This window comes from Curcuma longa, chromosome 11 (genome assembly GCF_044706935.1).
Source record: "Curcuma longa cultivar G26 ecotype Majalengka, Jawa Barat chromosome 11, ITB_CL_G26_1.1, whole genome shotgun sequence".
NCBI lineage: Eukaryota > Viridiplantae > Streptophyta > Magnoliopsida > Zingiberales > Zingiberaceae > Curcuma > Curcuma longa.
This window is the reverse complement of record NC_133871.1, coordinates 10073729-10098240: the sequence shown is the minus strand read 5'-3', so window position 1 is coordinate 10098240 and position 24512 is coordinate 10073729. Positions and strand designations below refer to the sequence as shown.

Here is a 24512-nt window from a genome sequence, read left to right as displayed (position 1 = left end):
TCCCATCAAAGTAAAGTTTTATCCTTTTTAGATTTGCTGCCTATTAATAAACTAGTGGCCGGAGAACAAAAGATAAATCTTTTAAATAAGGTGTTTAGGACAAAAAGAAGGCGACGATTGTCACTGGGCTTTGCTACGATCAACTTCGATGAAATTGCCATTGGTCATGCATGAAAGGACGACATTAATATATAGAGTCCGCAAAAAGCAACACTACACTACTGTGCAACGTACGCTAACAAAGAAGACGTCGAAGACGTGAATGACTGGCAACACCTCTTACCGTCATGGAATGCATGATGATAATTTAAAAAAAAAACATTAATTCTCTTAGTTTTAAGAAATTAAGAAGGGACATGTTATCACGTCTTAATTGGTTCATTCATGGTAAAATTAAAGTTACTGATTTTAAATTCATCAAAAACTTAAATGTAAACGGGTGTGATTTATAATGACAAGAATAAGATATAACAAACGACACTGTATGTAGCTATCTTCAGCCTCGATTCGATAAATTAAAAACTACACTTCCCGATGCCTCCCAGAGACTCGAACTTTAAGCTCGTCGACTGTCCAATCCACTGCATACCTACAACTGCTGATCAAATAACTCAAATGCAATTTAATATTTAATACGTACATACATATATATTTATATTTGATATTGAGGAATCTATTAAGATCCGCTAGCTTGAGAGTGTCTCATTAACTCGAGCATCTAATGTTGGCACAAGCTAGCAATATTTAGTATTCCAATCGAGCTAAATCCAGCCAAATTTAACTCAGTTTAAATTTATATCAAAATGGAGCCAAAATTTAGTTTCTTACTCGATCGCTAACTTTAATCATAAAATTTTAACAAATTAAATAGAGTTCATTAGTACTTAAGCTTATTTTAAATTACAAATAAACATCTGAGCTATATTATTGAATTAAAAATGAATTTATTGATCATAAATATCCTGTTAGATTTAGAATCGTACGTGCAATCACAGAGCTCATTAATTTAACCCCTGGATGAACAGGATGGCCCATTCCATTCCATACTGGGGAAGAAGAATTTAATTCACCTGCACTATGACATTATGTTTCTTGGTGGTTACTGCAAAATCCAAAAGCATGAGAAAGAAAGCAAAACGAGTACTAAAACTGACAAGTACAGATTCCCTTCGCGTTCCTACGCTCCCTATTAATTTTCATTCCGTTGACACTCGAATTTCTTCTTCCTCATTCTACTTTCTTCCACTTGGGAGATGGGAAGCCATGGGAGGCCCCTCTGTGATTTGCTGCGACAGCAACAGGAACCATTTCTGTTGGACGATGTTTACCTTGCTGAGAGAGGCCTCTCAGAGAGGCTTCTTCTTCCTGCATCCAGTAAGTCTCCATCTTGCACCTTTTGCTGCCGTGCTAATGCATTCGAGAAGCCACAATTCTTGACCAGCCATGGCTTCATCAAGTATTGGAAGAATGCCTTCGCTTGGTTTCACAGAAATCATCATCGTAGCAGTTACAGTATTAATCACTGTTAGTTGCTTTTTTTTCCCTTTCTCGGTTTATGTGCCTAGTGCATGAGACTAAGACCATCTCCAATCCATATCACCAAATTTGGTGTCATTTTCACACCAAAATGGTGCAATTTCAACACCAAATACTATTTCAACTCCAACCCACTCACACCATTTTACACAAAAAAGGAATATTCTTTAGAATATTCTATTTATTTTTATTTATTTATTCATAATTTAATTATCGATATATATTTTAATTTAATAATTAATTTATGATAATTATTATATTTAAAATTAAAAAAATTAAAATAGGGTGTTATATACATTAATTTATATTTATAATAAATAATTTATAATATATTTATAATAAATAATTAATAATTAAAATAATAATTATAAATTTATTTTTATTTATGATATTTAATAATATATATTATATTTATTTTTAAATACAATAATATATATTATTTTATATTTATATTTATTTTTAATTATATAATATAATAACAAAAAATAAATAAAAAAATGGTATCACCAAATTTGATGATGCTACAGTGCATCACCAAATTTGGTGATGTACTGTAGCATCATCAAATTTGATGATGCACTTTGGAGTATTGGTTGGAGTCAATTGGTGTAATTTTTACCTTAAATTTGGGTTTTTGGGGATGGGTTGGAGTTGGCCTAAGGCTCTCTGTTTACCACGGAAAGAGGATCGGACAGAAGAGGAAGACAAATTTATATATATCATTCTCATTTATCTCATCTTCATCGAGACAACGAGGCGCTAATACTTCAATTGCTTGTCTCAGATGATGCAGAAGTCGTCCTTAGCTTGCCGAGGAAAGTTCTCAACATCTTCAACGAGATTCTTGAGGCAGCTCACACCACTGCATTTTATCAGCTCATTGGATCAAAGAGGAAAATGGTAGAGGAGGAAAGCATTCATGAGAAGATACGTACTTTTAATGGTGAGGCAGCAGAAACGTTTAACATGCAATTTGGTGATGCCTTCAGAGTTTTCAAGTCTCAGTAATTTGGAGTGGAGCGGATTGCAGTCTAACCAGGTTGGAGAGATTGAAGTGGAAATAGGAGCTGCACTTTTGGAAGACATCAAAGAGGAAACAATCTTAGACATGATAGGTCCTTATCATTGTACAACTTTGACAAGTTCATCATTATTGTTGTAGAAATTAAGGCAAATAATATATATGGTCCATTACAATTCAGTTCACGAATTTTATATTTATATTATATATATATATATATAATATGTTTCTTTCTGTCGCCATCAGTATTGACGTCGTGTAAAAGTTTAAGTGGGCACTGAATTCGGAGAAAGGGAACACGATATCCTCCGAGATAAAAATTCAAATTTTCATCAGACAGAATGATAACTTTTAATTGGCACTATAGAAAGTTATAGGGCATCTATACGGCTAAAGCTATCGCAAAGGCTAAATAAGCCGTTGCAGATCATCATCTACGATGGCAAAACATTATAGTAAAAACGTGTCACAGATAATTAGCTAGTTCTTCAAAAAATTATAAACTTAACCAGCAGTTAACATTATTTTTATAGAAATAATTGGGCAAATAAAAAATATGAAAAATATATTGTAATGGATATGATAATCGCTCAGTCGAGAGAAGGCGCTACGAACTTAGCGCAATTTTTCAAAATGAAAGAACCGAGTGGGGGCTACAGCCGGCGGAGAGGGTGGAGGAGGCGGCGGTTGAAAAAGGTTAAAAGAGAAAGGGATGATGATAAGAATATAAGAAGATTAAAAAATATATATTGATACAGTACTATTATCATAGCAAAAATCCATATCAGTTGTTTTGTGTTCTTTCCAAAAGTAAATTTAGAAATAAAATAAAGTAAAGACAGTAAGCATATTGATCCAGTACATTCCTTTCCTATCTCGGTCGCTACAGTCCAACTCACGGGTGTATCGTGGGCATAAATATAACGTCATGAACTTGTTGCATTAACATTTGAGTTTACTATTTATTATGGATGGTTGGGCTCATGTTTCTTCCTCCTGTGGAAACTGCTTTAATACACTTGTTCTGATCCTTCACTTTCAAACACAGTATCTTTTAAATATACAGTGAAATTTTTGTCAAGGCAAATTTAACATATGAGTTTAGTATTTATTATGCATGGTTGGACTCATGTTTCTCCCTACTGTGGAAACTGCGTTGATACACTTGTTCTGATCCTTCACTTTCAACACAGTACCTCTTAAATATACAGTGCAATTTTTGTCAAGGCAAGTTTAATATATATATATATATATATATATATATATATATATATATATATATATATATATATATGAGAGAGATAAAAGTAATTAAATATAGTTCGTCAATAATATAAGAATTCAAATTTATATAATATAAGAATAAAAAATATATAAAAATTGAAGTAGAAAAGACTTCTTGACCCTCTCTATACTATTTTTGGAGAACAATATCATCTCTAATGTCCATATATTCTATGATGTCTTTAGGCTCTAAACTGCTCCACGGATAAAGAAATTTAATGTTCTATCCATCACATTGCAAAATCGCATTAAAAGCGACCACAAAACTCCACAAAAAATTGCATTTGAACTATACTCGGACCTGTTAGGTCTAATATGCGGCAGAACTCAACATGAACTGATTCAAAAACATATTGCATTAGCATATCAAAAGTAGCAGCTTACAAATATGATGGATGCCGGCCGCCCATGCCGCCCATGCCGTAGTTAAAGATTGCAATCTTCTTTGTGAGCACTATTGCTTGTAAGAAACCACTCGATGTTGCACTATAAGAGACATGCAGATGATATTGTGATTGGTGCTCAAAAAGAAAAGTTGGAATAAGATAAGAATTGCACTTGCCTAGAGATAGAGATGTGAAAGATGCTTCTTACCTCTGCTTGTTCATATGGCTGTTGTATCTGGCCATTAGCTGTCATAAATGAGTGAGTACTTGAATGAACCAAAAGATGCTATTTCTTTTTTGTCATAATTCAATTTTCATTGAGGCACCACCACCATCCTTCATTGGATCTAGTTGAATTGTCCGACAGAACTTCATGCTGACATAGTTTAGGCTGGAGGAAGATAATACTTCTGAAAACAACCTCAGCTTCATCGTTAGTTGATTCATGTACAGCATTCTCGATCATCAGATGGTTCAAAGCAGAACAGGCAAATGAACAGAACTTGCAAACAGAATCAGTGAACGGGAGAGCAAGATGACCAAACAAGATACCAAACTGGAAGCTAACTGAGAAAACTACTGTCGTTACAAAGCAAATGCAAAGTGATTGAGGCTTTCAGTTCCAAACGTCTCAAAACACATTAAGACTGGATATTCAGGAAAGCCAGGTGCGTATAGAGAACCAGGCAATTAAAGCTTGTACAGAAACAGCACAAATAAAAGTTCCTAGCATATTAAATTCTTATAGTTTCAAGTTCTTGATTAGCTAAGTCGATGCTGGTTTAACCAACATCCTCTATCGTCTTTTTGATATTGTCCTTTTCATCTTGATTATGTCAGCTTGGACTTGAGAGTGGGGGGATTGTTGGGGCATTTACAAGCGTTGAGGCATTAAAGTCGTTGCAGAGGCTGCTTGTACTCTTGTGAAGCATGGGGTTCTCAACCCTCGGGCTACTTCCAGTGCTGCTAGACAGCGAAGCAAATGAAGTTTTCTGCAGGACGCCAGTAGGTGAGGACTCCATTTGGGTACTTGAATCCCAGCCATCTGCCAAGAGGTTTAGAGACATCGAAGTGTTCTTGCTTTGATCCTTGGGACTGCCACCAGTGCTGTTCAGCACCTCTCCTAAAGGTCCAGCCATGGAAGCCTCCCAGGAGAGAGATCTCCAATTCGCTTGCCTCTGGCACACATCAGTTGAAACTCCCATGCCCAGGCCCATATGGAAACAGTCATACTCATATTCTCTGGACAACTTAAGTGGTGAAAGTGTCAGTATGTCAGGGTTCAACGAAGTGGAGGATGAGAAGTCAGAGCAAGACATCGGGATGGAGATAGAGAGTTGGGTTCTATCAGAGTAAGATTCTACAACTTCAGGCCAAGTTGTCGTTCGGCCATCAGATTGGGTTTTGGGACAGTCATACATGAAGTGGCGGAGGGGATTAGACTGGACATCCTGGTGATTGAACTTTGGGGTGGGAACCAAACTGATGTTATCAGACAATGAACTCCATGAAGGATTCAAAAGTGAGTCGTTGGGAAAGACTTCCAAGTCGGAACCTGAGGAGGTTCCCTCAAAGATTGCCTGGTGCTTTGAGATTGGATAAAAGTTACCATGAGGACTTTGGCAAACAAGACTTGGCACGGAGAGGCTTTTCGAATTGCGGGCATAACTGTTTTGTTCTTCATTGCTTGATGTCATCCTGCAGATGAGAATATAGATATAGATCATCATTGCAAATGCAAAAGAGACAATCTTGACTAAAGCTCAAATTGTTCAGAAAATACAATATTTAGAGATAACAGCAGAATTATCAGCTTTGAAATTTACAAACCAGATTCATCATGCAGCAAGCTTCTAAAATAATAAAATTTTATTACCAGAAATGTAGTGTCTCGTGCTGTGATCAGCATCATGTTTAACTTGATATGAGTTTATGGAGATATAGTAGAATGACTGATTATAATAGTTATGTCTAAAGCTAAATGTAGTTCTTCTCAAACACAGCATATAAGAGGAAATAAGATTATTATTAAATTTCACTCCCTTGTAGATAATTGACATCTCATAAATTCTATAGTGTAAATAGGATGTTTTCAGTCCATGGAGATTGCAGGCGTCCTTCTACAGATCAGAGATTGTTAAGGTCAGAAATGAGGTGAAGAATATATATATGTATGCACACACACACATGGAAACAATAGCGAATGATTTCTCTATTTTGGGTTACTTTGATGGAAGGATACAGATACTATGGAGGGCCCCTTTTAGGCCGTCTGAGAAGCCCCTCTATGGGATTCCTATTGATACCACCTTTTTCAAGGAAAGAAAGGAAGAGAGAAAATTGAGTTTCTAACAATTAATTCTATAAAAGCATAGCAAAACATAAATAATAAAAAGATTTGAAAAACAAATATCTTTTGGTCGGATTCAAAGGGCTTTTGCTTTGGATAGTACTTCTTTCACCTCATTTGGGTGGAAGAAAAAAAGGGAAAACTTGAGAAAAGTAATCCTATTGCTCCATTTCATAAAGCAAGGGAACTCTTCAGATTGCTCCATTGTTTGGGTGGCTAGGGAATTCTTCCCTCAACCATGTTTCCTTCCTTAGTTATCTCCGGCCTGGAAATCCCAGTACGATAACCCCATGTAACTTTAACTAGTGTAGAAATCTTTAAAAGATTATATAGACTATATTGAATTGAGAGGTTTTGAAGGAAAGTTCACTTTTTAGTTATAGTAATCGAATCAATTCCTTCACTGAGAGTGCTACATTGTCACATAAACATTTATCCATCCTTGCAAAATTGTTCAACACAACAACTAAAAGATATCATGGCAATGAATCCATAAGCCGTTTCTATAGATTACTTTTTTAACTCATTCATTCACTCACTAACTTTACCAACAAATGCATCATGTCAACAAATTATCAAAACTTTATATCAACCTATAGAGTTCACTTACCCGTTGTACTGCACTGCATGAGGATCTTTGATGTTGGATTGCAAGCTTTTGCTCTGTTGTTGTGCAACTTTTAGAGTACCAGAACAAGCACCGCCAGGAAGAGCAGAAGCTGATTGAGAAGAGGCAACTACTGGTGTGGTTTTGGCGGCATGGCCACTTTGGCCTTCCACATGCTTTCTTGAACGATGGCGGCCCCTGTTCATGTGTCGCTCACAATACTTCTGGTCAGCAACTGCATCCCTGGAGCATCGCCATTTCTTCCCATCGGTCCGACGGCATCTACCAGGCTCTGGATCAGTGTTCCTAGAATAGAATGACGCCCATCCAACTACAGCAATGTCACCAATTTAGTCACTAATGCTCATTAGAAGAGATATTTCCGCACATTAAGCAACATAGTCATGAAATAGTAATCATGTATTTATGCTTTGATTTTTTTTTTATCATAAAGCTGAACCTTTGATTGTGATCATCAAATTTAGCAAAGAAAAAAAAAATCAACCAAAATCAGCATCTTCAGCTTATTTTCCACTGAACAAAGATGTCAGAAAGCAAATGAAGATTCTGAAAAGATAATATTCCATGCGAAGCTGGAAAGCCATGGATCAAGTTATGTAACGGCGACAAATATCTTCCCAAGATAACCATGTTCCTTCTTTTTGCCAAAGAAAAAAAAACTCAACAAGCACCTGAGCCAAAAGATCCTGCTGGCAGAGGAGGGAACCAGGAAGAAGCACCCAGACTTCGCCGGAGGGGGACAAGAAGAGCGGCCGGTATGGGTACATTTGCAAGTAGGTATTTGTAGACCAATGCTTGGTGTTCCAGTTCCAGCCACTGAGAAGGAGTAAAGGGTCCCCTTACCCTCGCCAGAACGCTTTGCATGTTGCCATTAGAACTTGCTGATAGCAAACCTGAAATACAGATCCGAGTGATGCATATCAGAGAGAGAGAGAGAGAGAGAGAGAGAGAGAACGAGAATGATTCATCTGCTATTTCTCCGGATCCATACTGAACAGATTAAAGCTTTCTTTTTGCCCCAAAAATCAGGCCATGGACGACAAGACCTTACCGGGAAAAGGAAGCAACTTTCCCCTCGACAAGACTAAAACAATGGCCCGTTACTAAAAAGGCCCTCCTCTAATCAATGCCGGAACCAAATAGACCACCTAACTAGCTCCAAAAAAAACCCTAATGTCAAATCCCCCCAAAAACGAAAACCTAATTAACCCCGCCGCTCGCTACTGTTCCTGTCCTAGCAGGAGAACCTACCTGCATTTCCCCTGAGGTAGCACTGCGCGGAGGAAGAGGTCACGGAGAGGTCGTTGTAGTGAGCCAAGGTCGCATCAGTCACCATCTCGCTCTCGGATGCTAACGAGAAGCTAAGCATTTGCTCGCCGTCAGGAAAGAGAGGGTGGGTTTCGGATCTGAGGAGGAAAGGGGCCGCCTTTGTGGGTGCTGCGGCCAATGCATCGGACCTAGCCACCTTGATTGATCTCCAATCGTAGCCCTCAGCCTCAGCAGGCCGCCTATCGTGCTTCTGCAGCACGGATCCGAAGGGACCTTTCTGGATGCTGACAGCAGTATCCGTAGGAAGCAGAGGCGAGGTCGAGGAGGAAAAGAGGCCACTAGTGTCACTACCGCCGCCATTAGCAACGGCATCTTCAGAAGAGACGCCAGCTAAGGCGTTCATGGCGAAGTCTATGATCGGCTCCGGCGCTGCTAGTGGTAGGGACTGAAAGAGGAGGCGGTGAGTTGGAGCGATGAGGAGGAGGAGAAGAGAAAAGAGAGCATTTTTGGAGGCGAAGGGAAGGGAGAGAGCGTGGTGGTGTTCTTATGGAGCTCAGAAAAATCAAGCTGGTTTTTCTCTCCGAACAATCGGTGGGGACTGGGGAGTAAATAGTAATGTCGCATAATTATGCTCACTTTTCCTTTAACAATATCAATAATAATAACACGGTGATGATGGAGACTGGTTTGACTCGTAATATAGATAGCATGAAAAATTAGTATGAATGGTGGTTTGGAAAATTTATGTGGATCAGGCCGATCACCCCCAAGATTGAGTTCATAAGATTGATTAGAATTTATCATTTTTTATGAAAAACTAATATGAAAAGTTAATTTGAAAGACATAAGGAATTAGGTCCCATTGGGAGGTCTCATTTCCATGTTTATATTTTTCATGCTAGCTTTTTACAATTTAACTATTAAAAAATAAAATTATTAATGACCTCTCCTTGTCTTCTATAGTTTCCAATTCAATAGAAGATTTACTAAAATTTTTATAATACTTTTTATTTAAAAAATACTTTAAAAACTTAATTCTAGGATGTAAATTACTTTATAAATAGTTCTTATTATTTTTATTTAAATGAACTCTTTTATAAAAAAAAAATATGATCAATAGTTTACTTAAAGTGCATCAAACTTTATAGTAATTAAAATAATAATTTTGCTTATACTTAATTAGCACATGTGTAATCTACATATATAGTTAATTTTATTTATCATAACAAATTCTTTCTTGTTTAAGAAAACATTAATATTATACTTAAGAAACTTAAAGATAACAGTTAAAAATATATAATTTATAAGGCGAAAGTTGATCCATAAATTATTGTACATTAAAATTAACACAAAACAAATACAAATTTCTATATAAATTATTTTCCCATCCAAAATTTTCACCTAAATGATTTTTATGCATAAAAAGTATCAATATCATACTTAGAGTGATTAAAATTCGTATTGCTCAAAATTTATATTTTTAAATGCATGCCAGTTGATTAAAAAGTTAATTTGAGTTTGAAAATGATAAAATTACATCTGAATATAAATCATCTTATCATTTAATCTCATTGAAATGGACCTCATAGAATGCAAAAAAATTAATAATAGTTTCATTTAAAGTGTTTAAATAGTCAGTTTTTAAATAGTTTATATTCATTCTTTAGGCATAAATTAATTTACAATATTAGTTTTTAATGTGTGTAGAATGTTTATTTAAATAAAAATATAATCCTAAACTGTCTTACCATTGTTGTGTATCTCGAAGAGAAAGACCCTTTTTCATTAAAAAAATTACTAATAATAGATATATCTTTGGTGATTCTTAATTATAAACGACGTTTTCTTTGTGTGTGTCAAATTATGCTTTCCATTTCACACAATTACGTGGTCATTAAAATTATGATAATAATTGGGTAATGATATTTGACCAATTAAAAAGCGACGTAACTACTCAAGCCAAAAGTGATTGGACCACAACAATATAATTTTGTCGCACGCATTCGAATTGGCAAGGTCCACCCCCTGCTCACGTGTTCTTTCCCTCTTATTTATCTATTCTCTTCGTCTTCGGTAGTGCAAACCTACGTGAATGTCTTTGACTTGCTAGCTCCTTCATTGATTATTGGTCAAATTAATGATATATAATCCCTACTTAGTATAACTTAATTATTTTTTATGTGTCATATATATATGCTTTTAATTTGTTGCTTCGTTATTTGGACATGCTATATATGCTATGCTACGACTATTTTCCAAACAAGAAAAGGAATCACTAGCTAGCTAGCTAATTAAGAGATTACAATTCTATCTATTTTTCATATAGAAAAGCCCCTTTGTGTGTTTTTTTTTAATATTTTAATGTCTCACTCGCTACTCCGCCGCCTTATGGACTTCACTAATTGCTTCTCTTCACGCCTGAGCAATGTAATGAAAAATTAAGATGAAAGACATAATTAATAAACCGTTTTTAATATAATGCTTTCTTCTTCAACTTCTAACGTGGTAAACGGAGGTTACGTTGAATAGTCACTTCTTTTTTCTTCTGCATGCAGGCGAAAATAAGCGAACGTACGTGCATGAACTAAGGGCAGGACATATATATTAATATCCAGGCACCCCTTCATGTACGATATTCCATTCAAATTGATTCCTTCTAAACTCTGAATCATGTATGGAACGTCAAACAATCGAGAGAGGCCGGTTAATTGCTCTAGCTAGTCCGTCAATGTTCGCATGCATCTACTCTATATATATAATGGAAAAAATAAATAGAGTACTAATTTGTTTGTTTTTCTAGCTCACTGATCAGTTGGGAATGGAATGAAGGAAAGGAAATGATTCGAGTTGCAGAGGAGACCTTTCTGTTTCAGTTCAGCAACAGGAGGATCAGTTTTTTAACTTATTGGATTTCAAAACAGAGCCACTACTAGCTACGTACGGCCTCTATTAATGGAGGGAAACGAGGGGTTGCTTTCAATTCGACCTCTTTGTTTATCGGCGTGGCCACAAATTATCAAATTAAGTTGAAATTTATCGAGTTATAAATTTTAATTTACTGATGGAAATTTGCAAAGCGATTTAATGCATGGTTTAAGTCAAATTATACTATTTAATTTTGATCTCCATTGTTCTACTACCTTTTCTCTTCCTCATGCCTTTTTTTGCATAGGAATTTCGAAAAGACTCTCCTCCTTGCTCTCTCCCATGTATCTCTTTCTCCTTCTTCTGTCTCTTAATTGTAACTTTCCCATTGTGATTATTATCGATCGCCGTCCCTTTCATCCACTTGCTTGATTGCCAGAGGAAAGGGGAGAAGGAGAGGAAGGAAAAATATATATGGAGGGAATCCAGCACCACGGCATGCATGACAAGGACGTCTCATAAATCACGAGGGTTTTACAACAAGAGCAACAGTGAATCCTCTTTTGCGTTTATACACCTACTTGTTTGATATATCACCCTACTCCGTGAGTCCTTAATGCCGATTCACATATATGTATATTATTTGCATACAAGCCAGAAAAAAAAAAGATTAAAAAAAAACATTGCATGTGGTCGAATGAAATTTTCCCTTACCTGAATAGAAACTCATCTACTCAACTGATTTCGCTGTATATTATAATCTCAACCGTTACATCATACCTATATATTAACAATATATAATTAAAATAAATAAAATATATATTGATTATAAACATGAGGCATGAGTTGCTAAACAGAACAAAAGAGAAGTCTTGATCTACATGCTTCACACATTCCTAGCACACACTGAAAGCTAGATTCCACACTAGCTCGTTCATGCCTCGAGATGCGCAAGTTGAAATAGTTAATAAACTAATGGAGGTATAAAAGGTTAATCCGAATCGATTAAATTAGTAAACTTTGAATTAATCAGATTTTAAATTGTTTTGAAAGAACTATATATATATATATATATATATATATTGTGTGATATATATGAGATGCCTCCTGATCTCTAGCCAAGGTCTGATGCATGTGTAGCTCACATGCAAATGTTGATTAAATTAATTAGTAACTAGGCAAAGCGTGCAGTTTAAAAAATGATCAGCAAAAGCATCACCACATGCTACTGGAGTTGGCTTTCGTGAAAAAATAAACAGATTAATTATTTAGTATATGTTTTATCCTCATTGTTATCTAGCTAATTTTTGTTCTAGATTCATGAATAAAACATCTTTGTCGTTCATTATTTTGGAAAATACATCTCATAATTTTGAAATCATCAAAAATCTTATTATTTTATCACGTCACTACTTCTGTTACAACAACACGATAACGTAATAATATTGCCACTTTAATAAAATATTTTTTTGAAAACAGGCTCTGCGTCTCAATCGTTTAAAACTTGGGCCGAGCCCATTCGAAGAGAGCATATCGATAGCCTCTTTAATACTCTTCATTCTCTCCTTATCGACTGAATCCCTCGATCTCCTCTCCGTCTATCACCGCCGGAGGCGGCTTCGTCACCGGCACCGATGCAAAGCACAGTGGATGCCCTCGACGACACACAATTTAAGTGTGCTTTCGGTGGCAGGCGCTTTCGGTTGAGTTCTTACTTCTAATTGGATCGAGACGAGTAAATTGGTTTCATTCTCTCTCTTCTTTTTGTGTGTGTGTGTGTTTTTTTTTTTTGCAATACTTCTTCAAAATAAGCGATGAACTTCCGCTTGATTTCGTGCTCGATTTGTGATTCTATTGCGTTGTTTTTGATTCAGAAGGTCATCAGCTGAAATTCCGATCTTTACTCGAAGAACTTCGGGCTCATTGTAGTCTTGTGTGGTTTCATGAGTTTGGATGAGGTGGGCCTGCAAGGAGTCGAGTTCCTTCGTCCTATTCACACGTGCCATGGCTTATCCCGCCTTCCGGACTCTTCTCTTTCGCCTTCCAAGCTCAGCGTCCTCCAATCAAAATGCGGGAATCCTTAACACCACCCTATCAGGGATTTCGAACCTACTCCAATGGCTTCCTCCTACCTCCTCCTCTTGACTCTCCCTAAAATCCCTTCCTCTTCGCCAATCTCCTTTCGCCCGAAGCTCCAGTCTTGGCAACCTCGCAGCCTTAGGCTCCTATCCCGCCGCAGAGATGGACGCTCCCCGATGTTCTCGGCCCAGGACCAGGAAGAGCTTCCCAAGTCGTCGTCTTCCCCTGTTGCCGTCGCCACTAATGAGGATGGTAACAGCGGACCACCAGTGACCAAAGCCGCAGAGGAAGAAGATCCGGGCGCGGAGGAGGTCCAGCAGCAGGAAGTGGATTGGAAGACGGACGAGGAATTCAAGAAGTTCATGAGCAATCCCTCCATCGAGGCTGCGATCAAGCTCGAGAAGAAGCGGGCTGACCGGAAGCTCAGGGACCTCGACCGGGATTCTGATTCTAATCTCCTCTCTATGTTTTTGAGGAATCTTCTCAGGGATAGCATAGCCAAGGAGAAGGAGAGGTTGGAGAAGGCAGAAGAGGCATTCAAGGCTCTGGATCTCAACAAGGTAAAATTGAGTTCATGACATCTATTTTTTATTTTTATGTTTCACTTGCACTTGAAATGGAATTTATGCATTTGCAGCTCAAGAACTGCTTTGGTTTTGATACATTCTTTGCTGTGGATGTTCGGAGGTTTGGAGATGGTGGTATTTTTATTGGCAATTTGAGGAGACCAATCGAAGAGGTCACGCTGAAGCTGGAAAAGAAGCTCTCTGAGACAGCTGGCCGAGATGTGGTGTTGTGGTTCATGGAGGAGACTAAGGATGACATAACTAAGCAGGTATAATTAGCTCAACCAAAATGTAGACTCTGCTTGTTTCATTGCCATACTATGTTTTGGATGATCATTGTAACTCTTGCTTCTCTTTCAGTTACTATTGATTTCTAAACTCTTCTATTTGCTCGTATTGAATTTCCATATTATCTTCATTTGATTTAGATGGCACAGTCCTTCTAGAATAGTTTATTCATCTAGCCTACCTTTTTGTTTTCTAACTCCACTGTGTACCTCAATCCTCTACCCAAAACAAAACGGTCCTCTTTACTTCTTCAAGCCAAAGGAAGCATTTGAACATTGAAGATTAGCTAAGAGAAGAACCTACTAGAATAAAACAGTCCAACTTAATACCTGTGCACGAGTTAGCTTATGAAATCAACAAAAAAGATTATGAAATGACAAATAAGAGAGCTAGCCTGGAATATGTAGTTAGCTTAGGGATAACATCCTTGTTTCTCTGTGCACGAGTTTCATTATTCTGAAGCAGTATCTGTGAAATTTTTAAATAGGTGTGTGTGGTTCAACCCAAAGCTGAAATCGATCTTCAATTTGAGTCAACAACGCTGAGCACGCCATGGGGATATGTGAGTGCCATGGCGCTGTGTGTTGCGACATTTGGAACCATAGCATTGATGAGTGGCTTCTTCCTTAAGCCCGGTGCTACTTTTGACAACTACATTGCAGATGTTCTCCCCCTTTTCAGTGGCTTTCTTTTGATTTTAGGCATATCCGAGGTATTAAATTCATGTTTTACTAAATTATCAGCCACATATTTAGTTCTAATTTAGATTGCCATTACTTCCTTGTTCTACTCTTTCTGTTGGTCTTTATGGTAATGAAAGCTCTGCTGACTTACAGATTACAACAAGGGTAACAGCAGCTCAATATGGTGTTAAGCTCAGTCCATCATTCCTTGTGCCATCAAATTGGACTGGATGCTTAGGGGTGATGAATAACTACGAATCACTCTTGCCCAATAAAAAGGCTCTGTTTGACATCCCTGTTGCACGCACTGCCAGTGCATATCTAACATCTCTAGCCCTCGCCATCACTGCTTTTGTAGTTGATGGTAGTTTCAATGGTGGAGACAATGCTCTGTAAGAATCTTACTACTCCTTAGGGCCAAACACATCCTTAAGTTAACTAGAGATCTTGAAATATGACTTTAAAAAAAAAAAAAAAACCTTATGCTTTTCTTCTCTTTTTCTCCTTGTTACAGATTTATTAGGCCGCAGTTCTTCTATAACAACCCACTTCTTTCTTTCATTCAACTGGTGATAGGACCATATGCTGATGAATTAGGTAATGTATTGCCAAATGCAGTTGAAGGAGTTGGAGTACCTGTTGATCCTCTTGCTTTCGCTGGACTTTTAGGTATACTGGTTCTTCATAGAGTTGTACTGCTATTCTTTTTTTGCCTTCTGGAATATAACTTGGTTGTCGAACCTCTTCCGCTGCTTCAGTTATCAAATTTTTTCAAGCGTTTATATGCTTTATCGTGGTCTATTGACGGCTTTAAGATCTATATGATTTATTGACATTGTCAACTGTCAAGAAAATTATATTTGCAGAATGTTTAGGAATTAATTGAGAATCACAAGGAAAGCATACAGATCTTAAAGCCGACAATAGACTATATTAAAGCATATAGATCTTATATTTGCAAATATAATTCCTAACATCAAAGTTCTGGTAGGTTTGGTTGAGTGAGCTCGATGGATAAGTCAGTCCAATTGGGGCAATTCAATTGAACTGTAAAATGAGTTGGTCGAGCTGATCGGGGTGAACAGGTTGAATGTGCCAACTGACTGGAAATGGTGTAACAGGTCAATCAAATGGGTTGTGGTGAATGAGTTGATTGATTGAGTTAGATAGGCTAGTCGGACCAAGTGGGTGGACTATTTGGCTGGGGTTGGCCGAACAAATCACTTGCGTTGTTATTAAACTTGAACTGAATAAATCGGTCCAATTGGAAAGAGTCGATCTTAGTTTTCATCAGGTCTGGCTCTTGAGTTGGACCAGATCGACATATAAACCGGTCAAAAACTAGTTGAATCAATTGGTTTTTGTCAAACCGAAAATGGATGAGAAATAATGAATTCATTCACTTATCTATCCATAAAGTGAACAAAACTAAAGGATTAATTAATCAATATTTGTGTGCATATTTATCTATATTTCATGCTTACTGATTCCTCTTTCTTTCTGTTTTTTTCATCCCATCCCTTGGAGTAAACAAACTCTAATCTTAAATGTTAAATTTTCCTTCCAAAAAAAATTTTAAAACTTTCTTTTATACCTCCAGAATCTTGATGTAGCTATAATCAAATTATTTTATTGCTCCTCTAGATTTTCTCAACTATGACAATGACAATGATAATGTCTGTTGCAGGGATAGTTGTGACATCATTGAACCTACTACCGTGCGGAAGGCTCGAAGGAGGGCGTATCGCGCAGGCTCTTTTTGGAAGGAATACTGCAACACTATTATCATTTGCCACTTCCTTGCTCCTCGGAATAGGTGGTCTCAGTGGCAGTGTGCTCTGTTTGGCCTGGGGCCTATTTGCTACCTTCTTCCGCGGTGGGGAAGAACTCCCTGCGAAGGACGAAATAACTCCGCTTGGCGACGACCGCTACGCTTGGGGTTTTGTCTTGGCCTTGATTTGCTTCCTGACTCTACTTCCAAATGGCGGTGGCACATTCTCTAGCTCCTTCTTTAACGCTCCATTTTCCAGAGGGGATGTGTATTGACCGTAATAATTAATATTGCCTAATCTGTTATTTCCCTGTTAATTTTGTACAGCCATCACAATTAATTATGTTGTTGAATGGTCACAATTTTGTTCAGTCAGATTCAACTTTTTAAGTTTGATATATATGGGTTGTGCCATGAATGCTTACGCTACCTGTAATAATAATAATAATAATAATAATAATATATGGAGTTAATTGTATTATGTGTAAAATGTTATGATATTTTCGATCGAATTTATTTTTATTGTTTTTGGAGTTAATTGTATTATATCTACCTATACCGTTTGCATATTGTGTATGGTAGCTTAAAGTATTATTTCATACTTTGATGTTTTCTAAGTAGCTTAAAGGATTATCTTATACAGAAGTTTTGTTCTTTAGTTGAAAAGTACACTCTCTGTGCTCCGTTCGTGCATGTAAAGCAGTTGAGATTCACCGATTTTTAATTTAATAGTCTTTTCTCGTTTAATTCTATATATAACTGTATAATAATTAAGTATATAACAATAGAAAAAATAACTAAAATATTATAATTATAAAAATATAACGAGAGGATGGATTAATCTTATAATTATTCAAAGATCAATTTTACAATCATTTTAAAAAATTTATAAGTTTTCAACACTTGTATTGAATTAACGTTTTATGACTTTAAGAATTGAAATCTTTTTACATGTTCACAAATTGGTATTTTTTTTAGACCCTTTTGATTTTTCTAGTGTTTTCTTATAGATAATTTTTATTTTTTTTAGTGTGATTGTTCATTACGTGACATTCAACTAAGTCGATAGTTGATTGACAAAGACCGACACAATACAACAGTGAAAAGATAAAACTATTCATATGGATTTTTATTTTTATTTATTTTTTAAAAATTTAAGTATTTAAAATTCTATAAAATTTGTTATTAACTATTAAAATAAATTAAAAAAATATAAATGAATCTGATAAACTATTCAACGTAATGAATTTTTAAAATATAATATATCTTCATTAGAGAGCTCGGTCCGCTCTCACCGTCACATCAGCTTGAGAAAAATAAATTTCATATTCTTTTGATAGAAATTGATATCTATTTTTGTCGGCGAATTAAAGACGACGTAATTGTCGATTTCGGGAACAATGACAGGACATTGCCAACCGTGGCCGAACAACTAAAAATGTTAGGCAATCCAATCCAACAAGTGGATTTGTTTTCCAACGCACATATTTTAAATTTTTTTAAAATTAAATATGAAAAATAAAAGAGAGAACAAATTCAAAATCTAAACAAAAGCAAATTTCCAATTAACAGTGTCAGGAATCTGCTCTAATATATAAGGCAAGCGTGGTGCCACGTAGAAATTTAAAAACAGCTGGCAGTTGGCCGTACCTTTCGGTGTCTGCTCACACCAAAGCAAGCTAAACAAGAAGAAAGATCTAGAAACCCATAAACCTTTCAAAGAAAGAAAAACAAATTAACATGTTCTACAATTGGCAAATCATTCCAATAACTCTATAACGCTAGTGCCTAATATGAAATGATAAAGATCATACATAGTTTAGTTATATTTTTTTAATGATTTAAAAGTTTTAGAAGTTATATATTTTTTAAAAAAAATACACAAACAAGACAAATTTTTCATCTGTAGTTCTAATGATGTTAAGCTCAAGAATAAAATTGCAAAGATAAAAAAGGTAAAATACAATTTATAATGTAAGAGCGAATAACTTAAATAATAGAATATTTCATTTTTTAAATATTAACTCTTAAATTGCACTTGGCGGAGCAAAGGAGGTGGAGATAAGAGCGGAGTACGATACTCTCATTGCAAGTTTATATTCGTAGGGAACAAAAAGCTTCACCACGCGATTAGCGAGGGAGAGAGAGATAGCGATCAGCACGCTCAGCACGTAGAAGAGGCTTTTCTTCCAAGGGGAGTAGGCGATGGCGGATCAGTACCTCCTCGGAACAATCATGGCTTCGATCCTAATGTTTGTTCTGCTGGTAGGGTTCTGGGGGTGCAAGCGGAAGGCTCACTTGGCTCCGGTAAACCGGAGTTCCTGTGCTATTCGCGTTGGAAAGGGAGGCACTGGCACAGACGTTATCGTCGTCGGAGCTGGAGTTGCCGGCTCTGCGGTAGCGTACACGCTTGGGAAGGTGAGACGTGCCTTTGCTTCGCTCTTCGATTTTCCAGAATTACGTTTGGAATTCTTCGATACCGACGGGAAATAGGGCAATTTTCTATAGTTATTCCCTTTTATAAAAATTTAGCCCATTTTTTCGCCTTTGAATATATCTCGGGTTTATGTTGATTTCTTTAGCCTTAAATCTTTTATTATTTTTTAGATGAGAAAATTATGCTTAATGTTTACTGGCGCTCCTAATTTTCATTAGTTATCTATGCTTTCATCCCCTATGTTTCCCCCCTTGAGTGTTGAGTGAGAATAATTGTTGATGACGAGTGTAAATTAGTGTTTGTGCTCGAGAGCTGTGTTTCACTCTTGTGGAAAACCAACATTTTGTGAAGAAACTGCACTTCTCGCTCCTGAGTAGATTGTTGTAAGAGACTGCGAAAAAAATCATGGGTTTCTATGTAAATTGCATAAGTCATTTATGTTGTTGGATTTACTTCCGTTGCTAGTTTATCAAATGGCAAACTACCTTCTATCCGAATTATGAACATGCCAGGTGCCATCATTGTATGAGGTACACTTTCCAAGGATCGTTGCAATTTTCACAGAAGACAGTGAGTCTACATTAGCAGAACCTCCAATTTGCCGATCAGTTTCTTCGCAATGCTAACAAGAAAGCAAACTGGAAACAATAATATTTCAGGTTGATATGAAAAGAACCTAGTATCATATACAAGACAGATTATTACTATACAAAAGATAGAGACAATGTTGAATATATTGGAATCACAGTGGTTGGCAGTGGGCTCACAATTTACTTGTGCATATTCTGATGGTTGAGAAAATGCACTATGATCTAAGATTAGAAAGTTGTTTCATGGTTGTGATCTATTTTACTCTTATTTGCAGGATGGTAGACGTGTGCATGTAATCGAGAGAGATTTGTCTGAACCTGACAGAATTGTTGGCGAACTTTTGCAACCTGGAGGCTACCTTAAATTATTAGAATTGGACCTCGAAGGTAAGCCATCAAATCAATCAGTGTTAATTGAATTTCAATGATTTTTTGTGTTGGCACCCTAATGATTTTTGCCAACATTGAAGACTTCATTTTACTTCTCTACGATTCTCACGTTGTTTTGGAGGAAAATGACTAATTTCCTAATTTATGTTTTTGTTCAATATCTTTTCTGATATCTTCTCATCTTCTCTGTATTTGTCTCAGACTGTGTTGATGAAATTGATGCTCAACGAGTAGTCGGTTACACCCTTTTTAAAGATGGGAAAAGAACCAGGCTCTCGTACCCATTGGAAAAGCTTCATGCTGATGTTGCTGGGAGGAGCTTCCATAATGGCCGTTTCATCCAAAGGATGCGAGAGAAAGCAGCATCCTTGGCTAAGTAACCTTCAATCCATTTGTAGACTTCTGAGTAGTTGAATAATTTTACACTTTTAATGTCATACCAAGATCTGTGTTTCAATACAAGCTAGCAAAGGGAATATTTAGCTTACTTATAAAGAGTTTCTTCATTGAAGACTTCCACAGAGTTGAATAGGGAGATAAAAGGAACCTTGGATATGATGACTAATTCACAAATATATATACATAGTCTCAACAATGTGTTTAAGTGGTTTTTACTAACCTATTGGCTTGGGAAACCCTGACAACTTCTTACAGTAGATGGTCTTTCCTATGTTAGCTATAGGCTTATAGCAATGTATTGCATAAGGAAAACAAAATGCATCTTTCTTCCATTAGTTCTTGATAGTGCTTCGTTCATTGGCCTGTTCTATCTATGCAATTCATCATCAAGATTCACTTCATCACATTGAATGCTTATTTGTACCAATTTAGTTTACATATTTTTTACTTTTGTACTTACAAGTAGATTGCCAACCTTTCTCCCAGTGTCCAGCTGGAGCAGGGAACAGTCACGTCCTTGTTTGAAGAAGATGGAACAGTTAAGGGAGTAGTTTACAAGACTAAATCTGGCGAAGAGTGTAAAGCTTTTGCACCACTTACAATTGTGTGTGATGGTTGCTTCTCAAATCTGAGACGTAGACTTTGCTCTCCGAAGGTAAAAGACTGTCCTTTGTTTTTCCCAATAAGTATATTGATTTATTTCATGCTATTTATCATAAAACTCCACCCTTACACTCTGACTCCAACATTCTGACGTGTGTTAAAAAAAATTAGAAAATGAGATGTTGGATGCTCAGTATCGGATACTCCAAATTTCATGTGTTTTTGCGCAAGATGTAAGCTAGCATCATATATATTTGAACTTAATTGTGAGCTGCAATTCATTATTTATTTCTTTTCTCAGGTTGATGTGCCTTCTTGCTTTGTTGGTTTGGTTCTCGAAAATTGTCTTCTTCCATTTCCAAACCACGGTCATGTCATCTTAGGGGATCCTTCACCCATACTGCTCTACCCAATAAGTAGCACCGAAGTTCGCTGTCTGGTCGATATACCTGGAAATAAGGTACCTTCTGTTGCTAATGGTGAAATGGCAAATTATCTGAAGACTGTGGTGGCACCTCAGGTACTTTTGAATCAGTTACATGAATTTACTCTGCTACCAGAATTCCTGTAAAAATTGCTTCAGTAACAACTAATCAACAACTATAAAACTAACTTCATATTGGCTGATGCAGGTTCCAATTGAACTGCATTCTGCTTTTATTGAGGCCATTGATAAAGGAAGCATTAGATCTATGCCAAACAGAAGTATGCCGGCTTCTCCACATCCCACACCCGGAGCCCTCTTGTTAGGGGATGCATTTAATATGCGCCACCCACTCACTGGTGGCGGAATGACAGTCGCCTTGTCTGATATTGTTGTGCTTCGGGACATCCTGAGGCCTTTCCATGATCTCCATGATGCGTCCTCTCTTTGCAAATACCTGGAATCTTTCTACACCTTAAGAAAAGTAAGGAATCTCCGTTGCCATTTCTTCTATTTTTGGCCATTGACAATGCTGAACGTCATCCACGCGTTGAAAGCTCGCATTTTACTTGCAGCCGGTGGCTTCTACGATAAACACACTGGCAGATGCCTTGTACAAGGTATTCAGTGCCTCTCCTGACAGAGCTAGGAACGAAATGCGACAAGCCTGTTTTGACTACCTGAGTCTTGGAGGCATCTATTCAAGTGGACCAATCGCCTTACTCTCTGGTCTTAATCCTCGTCCAATGAGCTTGGTTGCTCACTTCTTTGCTGTTGCAGTCTACGGGGTTGGACGCCTGCTTCTGCCATTTCCATCTCTCAAGGGATTGTGGATTGGAGCTAGACTGATTTCTGTAAGTAATAAACTTTCTGAACAATGATCGATGATCAACATAGCTGGATGTGGCTGCTTGTGGATCCATTTTTTCAATGCTTTTCATCATCCTTCAAATTTTCCCCTTTTTTCAGAGTGCGTCTGGTATAATTTTTCCTATCCTGAAGGCAGAAGGAGTTCGGCAAATGTTCTTCCCTGCAACTGTTCCTGCATATTACAGAGTTCCTCCACCCAGCTGAAATTTGCTTTACTATTCAGCCACAGTATCACCATTGCTATTGGAATATAAGGGTTGGCAGCGATCCCTGAGATGTCATCAATAGTTGATTATGAGTTAGATTGAATGTTGATTGCACTAATATTGCTTATGTGACTGTTTTAGTAATCTGGAGGTTTCGATAAGATGGTATAGAGGGAAAATATCATTCCATCTAGTTTACTTTCTTTAAATGTCTGGAACATTTTCAGATCAAGAACTCGTCGTTTTACTAACTACTAAAACTGTTACGTGGCATTATTGATGATATGGATTTAGTTCTTGTTTACTTCCGCAGAAAGTACGAGTTTAGAGATGGTACTTGTACAAGGACGACGGAGGGAAGAATTCTAAACTAGTTTCAGTGGGGACATGTTATCCGATGTTGTTAGGATGGTAGGGATATTTGCATGCGTCTAAAAATAATTTTAACCGTATAAAACGTAGTGGAAAAAGGATCTCTCTAGAAGATCCATGCGAAAATCATATTCATTTTATCGATTCTATCTACTGGAATCGAGGTTACCTTCGACGCGAGTCCTTCGCAATCCCGACAGCAACTCTTGCCTTCAACGGTTGTCAGATCTCAGCACGATCAATGTGTTCGCGCCTCCACAGTATCCACACGAATACTGAGATGAAGAGGAATCAGATTGTGGTGCTAGCCACAATGTTAGGTTCGGCCAAGAGGTAAAAAAGAAGAAGAAGACTAAGATACTTCTTTCAAGAGCCTCTCATCTTTTTTTATATCCAACCATAGAATATGAAGGATTTTTGGCTCTTGAAATTTCATAGAATTAATATCTTTATTAATTTCATGCATGTCATGTATAATGATCATGCAATCCTCTTAATGATGTTCATGCAACCCTTTTAATGGATTTGAATTGACTTGAGTCCAATTCGAATCTTACTCAATCCGAATTTACACTAAGGACTGACACTGACAATAGGAGCACCACTATAAATCTTCTTGCTTTACGGCCACGATATTACCCATTTCCTTCTCGAGGTATCACCCAATATCCTATTGTAGCAGCATCTAAATGTTCGTGTTGATAGATCTTTATCTTTAATTGAATTTAATTGTGACCTATTATCCAAAAAAGAAAAGAAATTGTGTGGGTTGATTGGTTGACTCGAATTGGACTTCTGATTTATTTCTAGGAAAACTTTCAAAAATTAAGTGAACCGGCTTTATTTAATTTTTGAAGTTCGCCTCGATTAGTATCGAACCACACAACTTGAACCGGATTCGCACTATAAAGAATCGCTTTATGAGGAATCACCTACTGTTTTCTTGAATTCCAATTTCCAATGGCTATCATCCTACTGCCTTCCACCGCTTCGGCAACCTCGGATCTGCATTTGTACAGTGGAGGCATCTCCATCATCGCCGGTCATCCACCCTTTGATGAATTGGGAGAACGACCTGCGAGGACTGCTACCTCAAGATCTGCATCTGCATAGTCGAAGAATCTCGATCAACCGTCAGTCAACCGTCGAGCATCCTCCAGTTTGATCTATTCTGAGATCGATCACCTTGGAAATAGGTCTAATCCACCAGCCGTTCTGATCCCGATCAGCGTTTGACAAAGCCCTAGCCCAGCAGCCGAGCGGCTTTATGGTAAATTACCATCGACCTCCTCTTTTGTCTTTTTTGTGTCTTCGCGATTCCCTTGTGCTATTGTTCGCTCTTATTTTATTTTTCTGCTGTGTTCTAGTGTTGGATAATCAATTGAAAGATCGATCGTTTTCGCAATAGATCTACGCTTCAGCGTTTTGATCGTCTTCGTTGGACGGATCCCTAGGCAAACAACACCAACCTGCAGCTGACGTTAAGCATCCTCCA

General features: G+C 37.1%; 3 protein-coding genes and 1 pseudogene across 4 annotated transcripts; 3 read left to right on the top strand and 1 right to left on the bottom strand.

Annotated features, from left to right (window-relative positions):
• Window positions 1-1253: 1253 nt before the first annotated feature.
• Window positions 1254-2698, top strand: LOC141838130 (uncharacterized; annotated as a pseudogene).
• Window positions 2699-4814: 2116 nt separating this feature from the next.
• LOC141839937 (growth-regulating factor 6-like) lies at window positions 4815-8893 on the bottom strand. The gene is made up of 4 exons (XM_074727799.1): window positions 8457-8893; window positions 7877-8098; window positions 7188-7515; window positions 4815-5925 (listed from the first exon to the last, which is right to left on the bottom strand). The coding sequence occupies exons 1-4, from the start codon at window positions 8875-8877 to the stop codon at window positions 5064-5066; spliced, it is 1833 nt and encodes a 610-aa protein (XP_074583900.1). The 5' UTR covers window positions 8878-8893; the 3' UTR covers window positions 4815-5063.
• A 4017-nt stretch (window positions 8894-12910) lies between these two features.
• On the top strand, window positions 12911-17124 carry LOC141839938 (putative zinc metallopeptidase EGY3, chloroplastic). 2 transcript variants are annotated; one of them, XM_074727802.1, is made up of 7 exons: window positions 12911-13074; window positions 13214-13978; window positions 14056-14253; window positions 14760-14984; window positions 15109-15347; window positions 15470-15624; window positions 16643-17124. In XM_074727802.1, exons 2-7 carry the CDS (start codon window positions 13457-13459, stop codon window positions 16999-17001), a joined length of 1698 nt encoding a protein of 565 aa, XP_074583903.1. In that variant the 5' UTR covers window positions 12911-13074; window positions 13214-13456; the 3' UTR covers window positions 17002-17124. The 2 variants fall into 2 exon arrangements, with proteins under 2 accessions (XP_074583903.1, XP_074583901.1); XM_074727800.1 differs by having other exon boundaries at window positions 12911-13082.
• A 1728-nt stretch (window positions 17125-18852) lies between these two features.
• On the top strand, window positions 18853-22896 carry LOC141839959 (squalene monooxygenase SE1-like). Its single transcript, XM_074727827.1, has 8 exons — window positions 18853-19144; window positions 20029-20140; window positions 20345-20519; window positions 21029-21197; window positions 21447-21665; window positions 21778-22053; window positions 22145-22423; window positions 22539-22896. Exons 1-8 carry the CDS (start codon window positions 18932-18934, stop codon window positions 22641-22643), a joined length of 1548 nt encoding a protein of 515 aa, XP_074583928.1. The 5' UTR covers window positions 18853-18931; the 3' UTR covers window positions 22644-22896.
• The last annotated feature ends 1616 nt before the right edge of the window (window positions 22897-24512 follow it).